Source organism: Cervus canadensis, chromosome 6 (assembly GCF_019320065.1).
Source record: "Cervus canadensis isolate Bull #8, Minnesota chromosome 6, ASM1932006v1, whole genome shotgun sequence".
Taxonomy (NCBI): domain Eukaryota; kingdom Metazoa; phylum Chordata; class Mammalia; order Artiodactyla; family Cervidae; genus Cervus; species Cervus canadensis.
In genome coordinates, this window is record NC_057391.1 from 95,583,267 (window position 1) to 95,596,017 (window position 12,751).

Here is a 12,751-nt window from a genome sequence, read left to right on the forward strand (position 1 = left end):
AGTGCTGCGGTCAGGAGCCACTCCGCACCTTCAGCACAGCGGCTGTAAACAAACGTGAGAGAAGGACAAGCGCAATGATCATTTTCAGGGCTCTGTGGACCATAGCCAGACAGAGAGAGTGTGTCTGGAATACACACGGGGTTCTGTTCTTACACTCCTTTCCGTCACGGTCTCTCTCGGATGTGAACGGCTCCCTGGGCGGTGCAGCGGGGCCCCGGTGCGTGTCCCCCCACATGACAACTCCCGTCGCTCACCCCCTCCCTGTCCGTCCCTGCCTTCACCGCCCACGTGGCAACCACGAGTCTGTCCTGTGTCTGCAGACGGGCGTTCTGACGTGAGTGACTGAAAGAAAGATGTATCGAGAAAGAGAAAGCTAAGACAAGTTTCTTACTCTTCACAAAAGTGTAAAACTAAGTAGCCAACTGGCCCACATGCCCACTGTGAGGCCTATCTGTCATCTTTCAAAAATCCTGTAGGCTTTTTGTCTGAATCAGATTTTGACACAATCATTGCTGCACCCAGATAACATTTCTCAAATAAAATCATGGCCCTATTTTTTTAATGAAAGTTTTCTTTTTTCTTTTCCTTTCTTTCACTGACCTAGTGACACAGCTCTTTCTGGTTTTTTTTTTTTTCCCCCAATTTTACTGAGATATGTATTCACTCCATTTTGATTGAGTGGCTAAATCACCATTCAAATGTCTCACTTGTGGCAACAAGGAAGGGAGAAAAATCCAAGATTTGAAAAACCATAAACATCTGGGAATAGAAAACCTACTTCGGTTTCTCTGACGCCCCTTTACTGTCTCTGATGCCTCCGGAAGGTCGGTCCCTTTCAGAACCGGCGCCTGGCTCAGACCCACGGCTGCCCGAGCGCCTGCGCCTGCTCCTGGCTTCCCTGTGGTGCTCACGCTGCCTTCTCTTCTTTTTCTCTTTCTTCTTTTTCCTGCCTGCTTCTTTGGGCTTTCTGTTAGTGTCGCTTTCATCTGAAGGCTCTGATTTTAGAGGACTCCTGTTTGGGAAGGTCAACATTAGAATTATTTTCAAAAGAGAATTAGGGAAATAATATGCAAGTAAACAAACATGCAAAAGGCAATTCTCTATAAACATCCACTCAGGCTTACTATTTGCTCATACATTATACAGTACCCTCCTGGCTTATACTTATCTTGGAGATTTAAAAGTTGGCTTATAAATTTACCTTCAAGATTTAAGAGTTGGACCTAAAATAACATTGGCTGAAGAGATTCTAATCTTTATGGCTTCTAAACCTATATTTTCATAGCTATACATTCTTAATCTACCAGTTATCAAATACAGTATCTTAAAAAATCTACAAAAGGTTTATTTTCAGTCCTATATATTATGCCAGGATGTTCTTAAGGCCAAAAAGAAAAAGAAAATGGGTTTAAAGTTGGTCCTTGTTTTTCAAAGTTAGAATGAGCTCTTTCTCATTACTCCCTCTCATGCATGAACTAGTCTCAATTTCTAAAGGCTTCCCACACTTTTAGGTTACATCATATTAATGAGACCATTTGGTCTATATTTGTGAGGGAGCTCATCTCTCAGTCCAGTGATCTGTAACAAAATTCTTCCAAAGCTGGGTAGAGATGTGTGCCTTTGTTTTCCCCAAAGTTTTCATGAGATTTTTATCCTATGTTATTACAAAACCTATTTTTGCATGCAACTTCCATCTTTATGCAACTAAAGAAATATCTGAATTACAATATTCTAAAGGTGACTAATGAGGTTAATAAAGTTACTTAAGAATCACAATGATGCTATTTCCCTCATGGCCTAATTATTGGCAGTAACTGTGTCATGTACTTGCCACTGCAATGCAAAGGGGGAAAAAAAAAGGATGATCTGTAAAGAGTGAGGTAAGGGAAAAACAGTCAAAGATCACCCCATTACGTTTCGTAAAACAAAGAGTTTTTACTTAACTCCTTCATCACAAGGTTTTCTAAGGGTCACTATTCAAGCTAAGCTATAGGTGGTATGCTGACAAAGACTAAAAATCCGCCTATCAAAAAACTATCGTGGGCTTCCCTGGTGGCTTAGTGGTAAAGAATCTGCCCGCCGATGCAGGAGACATGGGTTCAATTGCTGGTCCATCAGCAAAGATCTCACTGCCAGAGAGCAACTAAAGCCCGTGCGCCCCAACTCCCAAGCCCACGCTCCAGAGCTCCGGAGACCCAACTCCCAAGCCCACGCTCCAGAGCTCCGGAGACCCAACTCCCGAACCCATGCCCCCGAGCCCCAGAGCCCCAACTCCCGAGCCCACGCTCCAGAGCCCCAGAGCCCCAACTCCCGAACCCATGCCCCCGAGCCCCAGAGACCCAACTCCCGAGCCCACGCTCCAGAGCCCCGGAGACCCAACTCCCGAACCCATGCCCCCGAGCCCCAGAGACCCAACTCCCGAGCCCACGCTCCAGAGCCCCAGAGCCCCAACTCCCGAGCCCACGCTCCAGAGCCCCGGAGACCCAACTCCCGAACCCATGCCCCCGAGCCCCGGAGAACCAACTCCCGAGCCCATGCCCCCAGCCCAGAGACCCAACTCCCGAATCCACGCTCCAGACCCCCGGAGACGCAACTGCCGAGCCCACGCTCCAGAGCCCCGGAGACGCGACTCCCGAGCCCACGCTCCAGAGCCCATGGGCCGACAGCCGCTGCTCCACAGCCAGAGAAGCCGCTGCAGTGAGCGGCGGGACACCGTCCCTAGAGAGGGGATCCTGCCCTCCCCAACTACAGAAAGGCCTGTGCAGTAATGAAGACCCAGCACAGCCAAAAGTAAAACAGGAATAAATACAATCATTAAAACAAACAAAATCTACCTTGTCAGTGGTGACCCTTCAGAAACTGGGGCTTTGCTGGCCTCTTCAGTTTGTCGGCTCAGAGATGTTATGGCTCCAACACAAAAGCTTGGGTTGCTCAGCCAGTCTAATTCTGCACATGGGCAAAAGGGAGAAAAGATGAGTGAAATTAGCTCAATGGGCTTTCTCACGCTGGGAATCTGTCTTACCAGCTGACATCCTAATTCACAAAAAACGTCAGCCAGACATTCTGAACAGTCCACAGAGGCTGAAGGGAACCCATGAAATTCTTATTTCACAGGGCATGGGGCTTTAACACACTCTAAAATATTTAAGACTGAAATCCTCTTGTGATATTGGGCTGCGGCTTAAGCAAAAGCCTCATAAGAAGTGTGGCCTAAAATGCAACGAGACTGTATGTATTCCATCCACAAGCTAATGAGCATAAACCTCCCAAAGCATTAGGGTTTCCTGACCCCAAATTTTATTTAGACAATTCTAAATAGTTAAAAAAAAAAAAAAAACATGCATAAAAACCTATCATACTTAGTAATACAGAAGATTCAGGTATTCTTATTCTTAAAAAAACTACAATGTTCTATCTTAGTATAGGTTACTTTGACCTGCTATACACTAACTTTGGACTTCCCAGGTAGCTCAGTGGTAAAGAATCCACCTGCCAAGGCGGGAGGCGTGGGTTCAATCTCTGAGTCAGGAATATTCCCTAGAGCAGGAAATGACCCACTCCAGTATTCTTCCCTGCGAAATCCCTCGGGCAGAGGAGCCTGGCAGGCCGCAGTCCATGGGGTTGCAAAAGAGTTGGACACAAGTCAGCAACTAAACAACAATAATCTCAGTAGAGGAACTTAACATAAGCTTTCCCTTATAACAGTGCTCTGTGAAAACAAAAACGGAAGGTGTCAACTTTTTAAATGAATGCTAAAATTATATAAGACATGAATAATGATTATCTCTGGGCAGTGAGGTTAAATGTCCAAAATATTTCTTCTTCCTGCTTATCCATTCATATCTGACTCTTCTACAATTTACAATTTCTAAATTACCTATCTTCTAACATTTAGCAGTCTTGGCTGGGAAGGAAGGAGAAACAGGGGTGGCCGAGAGGCGGCCCATAGGGGGCAGGTGCCTCGCCCTGCTCTGTTTGGGAGCCAGGGTGTAACCCCACGCTCAGGAGAGAGGATGCACAAGGTGGGAAGTGAAGTGGGCTGAAGTGGGAAGAGAGCACGGGGAATTACACTGTGTAACAGCTGTACTGGGACACAAGGCACGAGGCTCACCCATTTAAAGTGCACCAGTCAATGGTCTCTAGTGATTCTAGAATTCCGCCACCATCCCCGTAATTTTAGAACATCTCCACCCTCCCCAAAGAAGCCCCACACCTGTCATCAGTCATTCTCCAGCACCCGCCTCCTGCCCTCCCCACCCCCCCCATGAGCCCTAGGCAAGCACTGATCTACTGTCTATAGATTTGCCTCTTTTGAACATTTTAAAATTCTGAAAGAGATGGGAATACCAGACCACCTGACCTGCCTCTTGAGAAACCCGTATGCAGGTCAGGCAGCAACAGTTAGAAATGGACATGGAACAACAGACTAGTTCCAAATAGGAAAAGGAGTACGTCAAGGCTGTATATTGTCACCCTGCTTATTTAACTTATATGCAGAGTGCATCATGAGAAACGCTGGGCTGGAAGAAGCACAAGCTGGAATCAAGATTGCCAGGAGAAATATCAATAACCTCAGATATGCAGATGACACCACCCTTATGGCAGAAAGTGAAGAAGAACTAAAGAGCCTCTTGATGAAAGAGGAGAGTGAAAAAGTTGGCTTAAAGCTCAACATTCAGAAAACTAAGATCATGGCATCTGGTCCCATCACTTCATGGCAAATAGATGGGGAAACAGTGGCTGACTTTCTTTTAGGGGGCTTCAAAATCACTGCAGATGGTGACTGCAGCCATGAAATTAAAAGACGCTTACTCCTTAGAAGCAAAGTTATGACCAACCTAGATAGCATATTAAAAAGCAGAGACATTACTTTGCCAACAAAGGTCCGTCTAGTCAAGGCTATGGTTTTTCCAGTAGTCATGGATGGATGTGAGAGTTGGACTATAAAGAAAGCTGAGCACCAAAGAATTGATGCTTTTGAACTGTGGTGCTGGAGAAGACTCTTGAGAGTCCCTTGGACTGTGAGGAGATCCAACTAGTCCATCCTAAAGGAGATCAGTCCTGGGTGTTCATTGGAAGGACTGATGCTGAAGCTGAAACTCCAATACTTTGGCCACCTGATGCAGAGAGCTGACTCATTTGAAAAGATCATGATGCTGGGAAACATTGAGGGCAGGAGGAGAAGGGGACGACGGAGGATGAGACGGTTGGATGGCATCACTGGCTCAATGGACATGAGTTTGGGTAAACTACGGGAGTTGGTGATGGACAGGGAGGCCTGGCGTGCTGCAATTCATGGGGTTGCAAAGAGTTTGATATGACTGAGAGACTGAACTGAACTGAACATTTTAATATAAACAAGATCATTCAATATATGTTCTTTTGTAAGTGGCTTCTTTCACTTGACATAATGTTTTCAAGGTTCATCTACGCTGTAGCATGTATCAGTACTTCACTCCTTTTTATTGCAGAATAATCTCATTGGAAAGGACCTTGATGCTTAGAAAGATTGAAGGCAAGAGGAGAAGGGGGCAGCAGAGGATGAGATGGCTGGATGGCATCACCAGTTCAGTGGACATGAGTTTGAGCAAGCTCTGGGAGATGGTGAAGGACAGGGAAGCCTGGCGTGCTGCAATTCATGGGGTCGCAAAGAGTTGGACACGACTTAGGGTCTGAAGAACAACAATAATTTTAGTTTATGGATATCCATTTTCAGTTGAGGGACATCTTATCCACTGTCAGTTGAGGGACACTTGGGTTGCTTCCACTTTTTGGAGGCTGTAGCAAATCCTGCTGTGAGCATTCAGGTACCGGTTTTTATGTGGACACATGTTTTCAGTCATCTTGGGCAACCATCTAGAAGCAGAACTGCTGGGTCCTATGGGAACCTATGTTCAGCACTTTGAGGAACTGCCAGATTGCTTTTCAAATTGGCTGCACCGTTTCATACTCCCATGAACAAGGTATGTATGAGGATTCCAATTTCTCTACATCGTTGCCAGCCCGTCCCTCTGTCTTCTGGATCCCAGGCATCCTCCTGGGTGTGTTGTGTTCTCACTGTGGTTTTGATTTCCGTTTCCCTGGTGACTCAGTGTTGAGAATCTTTTCATGTGTTTGTTGGCCCTCCGTAATTCAGGAGAAATAGTTATTCAAATCTTTGGCCCATTTTTTAATTGGGTTGTGTTTTTACTATTGAGTTGTAAGACTTCTTTACACATTCTGTATTCTAGTCCCTGATGCTAAGTGCATCGTAGTGAGGAGGGGATATTGGAACGCACATTCCGACGTTTCACTCACTGCTGTATCCCCAGCACTGAGACCAATGCCTGGCACGCATCAGTAGGAGTTTAATAAATATTTGCGGAAAAGAGGGGGTGGAGGAAGGAAGGAAAGCTCCTGAAGAGAGAAGAGAAAAAGCGCAGGAGAAAAGGGAAAGAAGAGAGGGAACCTAGGTTATAGAGGCCTGACTGCAGGCCAAGCAAGAGACTAAGCAACAGACACATTTAATCCTCACAACAACCCTCTGCGGGAGGAACCACAATCCTCACTGCGCAGGAGACTCAGGGATGGAGTCACAGCTGCAGCCTGACTGAGGGGGCGCGGAGACGGCTGCTCACGCGCTCTCTCTTCTGCTGTCTCCTTTCTCCTCCTGTGGGGGTTCCCTTCCCTTGGGCCTGATTTCTGGCAAGAGGTATGTGAAAACAGTTCCTGCCGCTCACTGAGAGCCAGTTATTTTCACAATAATTGGATTCTACCACAGTGAAGGCAAGGCAAGCCTGGCATGCTGCAGTCCGTGGAGTAGCAAAGGGTTAGACACGACTGAGCAAAGACAACAATCACGAGCAAAGGAAAAGTGGGGAAAGAGGGAACAAACGATATGCAAGGAGAGATGCTCTCAAAGAAGTCTGTTAGATTCTTACATAAATATTCAGATAGTGAGAACAGCCTAGAGGAAAAGTAAACACCCACGTTAAAACAACAAAGTGCGTGGCTCTCCAGAGTCCTTCAGGAGGTTTTGAAAAAGAGCTTTTTAGAAGGAAATGGCCACCACTCCAGCATTCTTGCTCGGAAAATCCCACGGACAGAGGAGCTGGTGGGCCCCTGGAGTCTGGGCTCCTATAGCCCATGGGGTCACAAAGAGCTGGACACGACTGAGCGACTGAACACAAGGATGTGTTTAAGGTTTCGCCACATGGGGCCACTGTGGAGGGAAAAAAAGGAGTTTATAAAGAACTAAAACTCTTGGGTTTTGAACTCAAATCATTGTTGACCCACTGAGTGACCTTCATCTCAATCAAATGACCTTTTGTAGGAAAAAAAAAAAGGTATTTTGACCTGATAAGAAGTTGCTGCAGCTTTTTTTTTTGGGGGGGGGAGCAGGGCAGCTAGCGTATTAGCAGTGAACACATGTGGAATATTTAATATTCACTGGATATCAGGCTTAGAAAAATTGGGGAGATCACCTAGTCCAGAAATTTTCTAATTTTTTACCAAGGAACTCACTGTTGAAATGCAGTCTTTCAAAAGAAGTCCAAGATGCAGGAGAGAAGCAGCAGGCTGCTGCTGCTGAGGGCTCACGGGGAGCAGAGCCTTGATGCCCCTCCCTCCCCTACGGATCAGCAGTCAGAGGCCCCGGGAAGGGAAGTCACACACACCCCACCCTACGTCTCAACCCTCCACCCAGCCCCTTCTAACCACCACGGCGCTAACTCCTCCTCCTCAACAAAGGCGCTGTTTTTCCTAAGTTTCTTTGCAGGTGGCACAGGGGACTATTACGGCGTTTTCCTATTGTATCTCAGTACCTGCATGTCAAGTCTTCGGATGGAATTCTAAGCCAAAGGCCAACAACCCAGACCTTTACAGGGACCAGGCGAGCAGAGATTACTGTGACACTATCGAGAGTGGCAACAGAAGAAACGAAAACGACAAACGACACTACTCCGCAGCCAAACGACGACACTGACTGCCCTGCAACTCTTGCTGCCAAGGTTCCCGTTTGCCTCCGCGCCTCCCACTTCCTTCTCCCCAAAGCAAGAGCCACAGGAGGGCAGGAGCCGCCTTCTCTACTCCCGGTGCAGTGCCTGACCCAGGCGCAAAGTGGCTGCAGTCAGTGAGGAGTTGCTGAATCAATAAAATGAATGAGAATGTGAATCACATCTGCATCCTCGTGCCTCCGCACCTGACTTACAGAACTGAGAGAGTCTGAGATTGTCTAGGTATAAAGCTCAACTTTATAATTTCTCTGGTCTTCACTGTAAATGCAGGTTTAATAACTAAAGAATGGAATATCTACTGCATGTACAGGCACAGGTCCAGGCTTTGGAGGCACAGTGGTGAACAAGTCCCTGCTCACCTGGTGCTTGTGTTTAATCCTAACACTTCACATGACACATTTGCATTGTTAAATTTTAACTACACAGAATCCTGGAAAGCTAGCTGAGATCAAAAGATAACTATAAATCAGGTTGCAAAGTCCTTTTCTATATTTACTTACATCCTCAAATAATTTACAAATGCCAATTATGTATCTAGCTAATTGTGCTAATACCAAGCAGGATGTAACATGTTTCAGAGAAGACTGGCAGGAAACCACATGCCGAGGGTTTAAGATAGAAAAGCTGACTGGCTGATAAACCTTTTGTCCCTGCAGGTAAGTAAATCACAGGTTGAAACTGACCTGGAAATTAGCACCCTGCTATACCCATACACATGTCTAAGAAAGGAAGAAGGGGGAAAGTACCAGGCAGAAAAACAATTTTAGACCCACTGCCTAACAAAACCAGGCAGGAACTGTAAGAACCACATTATCTGTGACTTTACACAAAATAATACGAACCATCATGAATACTTCAAGTACAAATCTTTTTGTGATTATATCAGTTTCTTATACAATTTTATTTCTCCATCACTAGGGAAAATACTTTGATTCAATTCCATTATAGATAGAGGAGGTTTCCCTGGTGGCTTGGACAGTAAAGAATCAGCCTCCAACATAGGAGACCTGGGTTTGATCCCTGGGTCAGGAAGATCCCCTGGAGAAGGAAATGGCAACCCACTCCAATATCCTTGTCTGGAGAATCCCATGGACAGAATCGGGCCTACGGTCCAAAAGCTCAGCAGCAAAGATGCATGTTTACGAGAACACACGCTGCTTCATCTCCATTAACGCCCAGGCCCAACTTGGTCCTGGGGTAGGTGTGGTGGAGTGAGCCTGGGGCTCCTCAGGTGAGAAGCCAGAGACAGCAGGAGGGTTTAAATGTTGTGTGTTGTGGTTTTTTAGTTCTGAAATTAAAATATGCAAAATTTAAAAAAAAAAGAGTCCATGATTTTGAAGCTAGATTGCTTGAGCCCAAGTCATAGCCCAAATCCCAGCTCTGTGTTTCTGCTTCCTTCTGAAAAATGCTGATGACAGTACTGACTTCATAGAGTTGTTATGAGGATTCAATGACTTAATACATGTTTGTAAAGCATCACCAGTGAATCACACATAGTTTATTTATCAAAGTGTAGACGATTTAAAATGTTGTGCTAATTTGCGCTGTACAGCAAAGTAATTCCATTATACACACGTGTGTGTGAAGTCGCTTCAGTCGCTCTTTGCGACCCTATGGACTGCAGCCCGCCAGGCTCCTCAGTCCATGGAATTCTCCAGGCAAGAAGACTGGACCGAATTGCCAAGGCCTCCTCCAGGGGATCTTCCTGACCCAGGGACTGAACCCACACCTCTTATGTCTCCTGCACTGGCAGGCAGGTTCTTTACCACTAGCGCCATCTGGGAAGCCCACATCATACACATTCTACTATATATTCTTTTCCATGATAGTTCGCCTCAGGATTTTGAATCTAGTCCCTGTGCTGTGCAGTGGACCTCGCTGTTATCCATTCTACACAGGATGGTTTGTGTCTGCTAACCGCAAACCCGCAGTCCACCCCGCCCCTACCCCTGCCCCTCTGGCCCCACACGTCTGCTCTCCACCACTGAGCCTGTTTCTACCTCACAGACAGGCTCATCTGTGCCATACTTTAGACTCCACACACACGTGGTATCATACGGTATTTGTCTATCTCTTTCTGACTCACTTTATTTAGCATTTTACTTATTTATTTAGATGATCCCCAGGTCCACTCACACAGCGGTGAGTGGCGTCCTGTCGTTCCTTCCATGACTGAGGGGCATCCCGCTGTATATCTGTACCAGCTTTTCTTTATCCCTTCACCTGCTCATGAACAGTTCGGTTGTTTCCATGTGCTGGCTATCATACACAGTGCTGAAATGAACACTGGGGTACATCTATCTTTTCAAAGTATTGTTTTCTCCAGATATATGCCTGCGAGTGGGACTGCTGGGTCATATGGTAGCTCTGTTTTTAGTTTTTTAAGGAAGCTCCACAGTGTTCTCCATAGTGGCTGCACATACTTACATTCCCACCTACAGGGTAGGAGGGCTCCCTTTTCTCCACACCCTCTCCAGCATTTGTTATTTGTAGACTTTTTGATGATGGCTATTCTGACCAGTTTGGTACCTAATTGTAATTTTGATTTGCTTTTCTCTAATAATTAGCAATGCTGAGCATCTCTTCATTGTGCCTATTGGCCATCAGTATGTCTTCTTTGGAGAAATGTCTACTTAGGTCTTCTGACCATTTTTCAATTGGGTCCTTTAGTTTTTGTTGCTGAATTATATATGAGCTATTTGTATATTTTGGAAATTAAGCCATTGTCAGTTGTATCATTTGCACATATTTTCTTTCATTCTGTGGGCGGTCTTTTCCTTTTGTCTGTGATTTCCTTTGCTGTGCAAAACCTTGTAAGTTTAATTAGGTCCCACTTGTTTTCTCTTTATTTCTATTACCTTGGGAGACTGCCTAAGAAAACACTATAGCATTTATGTCAGAGATGGCTTCCCTGATAGTTCAGTTGGTAAAGAGCCTGCCTGCAAAGCTGGAGACCCTGGTTCGATTCCTGGGTCGAGACGATCCGCTGGAGAAGGGATAGGCTACCCACTCCAGGATTCTTGGGCTTCCCTTCTGCCTCGGCTGGTAGAGAATCTGCCTGCAATGCAGGAGAGCCAGGTTGGACCCTTGGTTTGGGAAGATCCTCTAGAGAAGGACACAGCAGCCCACTCCAGTATTCTTGCCCAGAGAACCCCAAGAACAGAGGAGCCTGCCAGGCCAAAGTCCATTGGGTTGCAGAATCAGACACGACTGAGCGAGTGAGTGCAGGAGCACAGTCTCAGTCATTCCTTCATAAGCCTCATCTCTTTCCCCCCAGCTCTGTCCAGATGTCTGACTCCCAAGCGACAGTGTTTTATCAGAGTAGACAATCCTCATCAATCTGATGATGCAGAAAGAAAAGCTCAAGGACTGGAGGAGCTCTCTGCTGCTCCTAACACAAGGGAGGCGCTGGACACCTGTTTGTTGAGAGAATGAATTCTGCTGAACTCAGCCTCCCCAAAACGCTTACTGAGTACGATGCCTACTTTAATCCTGGCTTAACTCCTAACAGAACTGAGAGAGTGGAGGAAAGAGCCTCTCTCACTTGCTTTGGTATTGCTGCCCAGGAGTTGTGTTTGTTTTTTTTTTTAATTAAAACTGCACACATCAGTACTAACACCATCTTACATTTTCATAACATTTTACAGCATCAGGCCAAAAATACAGTACTTCTGTTTTTAACAGCAAAACACCAGAAACAGTTCTAATGTCCTTAAGAGGGACTGTCAGAATAAAGTAAGTGACATTCACTTGATGGAGCACTAGATACCAGTCAAAAGAACTGAGAAAGATTTACGTACTCCAGTGTAGAGTGATCTCTGGGATTTAAGGTAAAGTGCAGAATACTCTGCAGTTAAGAAGCAGAAGTGGGGGAGTGGGGATAAACCTGGGACTTGGCATTAACAGATACACACTCTATATAAAATAGAGAAAGAGAACCTACCGTACAGCACAGAGAACTGTATTCTGTAAAAACCTGTAGTGGAAAAAGTCTGAAAAAGAATATATATATATATATATATACATATATATATATATAGCTGAGTCACTCTGCTCTACACCTGAAACATGGTAAATCAACTAGACTTTAAAGAAGAAAAGGAAGGCAAATGCAGTTGTTCATACTGAGGATAAAAAAATGGAAGGATATCATTGACTATTGGAAGTTCTAACCGGTAGGGGAAGGCTGGAGAACAGGCATGGAAGTTTTTAGGAGACAGACCCATGGGCAGCTTCATAACGGATGTCACAGACTGTCCAGGAAGCCACTGGTCCACCTTAACTGCTGAAGGAAAGAAAACCAGACAGCTCAGCCTCCTGATTTGGAGCAAAAGCAAGTGCAGAGCGAACCCAACGAGGGATTTTCAAACTGGACCTAACTCTCTAGATCTAACTACCAGCTGACAGAAGTTCTACTGTCCATACTGTTCACGGGGCTCTCGAGGCAAGAGTACTGAAGTGGTCTACCATCCCCTTCTCCAGTGGACCACGTCTTGTCAGAACTCTCCACCATGACCCGTCCATCTTGGTTGGCCCTACACATTTCACTGAGTTAGACCAGGCTGTGGTCCATGTGATCAGATTGGTTAGTTTTCTGCGATTGTGGTTTTCAGTCTGTCTGCCCTCTGATGGAGAAGGATAAGAGACTTATGGAAGCTTCCTGATGGGAAAGACTGACTGAGGGGGAAACTGGGCCTTGGTCTGATGCATGGGGCCATGCTCAGTAAATTTTTAATCCAATTTTCTGTTGATGGCCA

General features: G+C 45.7%; 1 protein-coding gene across 1 annotated transcript in view; it reads right to left on the reverse strand.

The window, feature by feature from the left end:
- NRDE2 (NRDE-2, necessary for RNA interference, domain containing) overlaps positions 1-12,751 on the reverse strand; it is a 44,382-nt gene that overhangs the window by 27,611 nt on the left and 4,020 nt on the right. Inside the window, exons 2-3 of the mRNA XM_043472767.1 lie at positions 2,835-2,946; positions 779-1,012 (exon numbers count right to left, since the gene is read on the reverse strand). Of these exons, the coding sequence (XP_043328702.1) occupies positions 779-1,012; positions 2,835-2,946 (346 nt within the window). The remainder of the gene's footprint in view (positions 1-778; positions 1,013-2,834; positions 2,947-12,751) is intronic.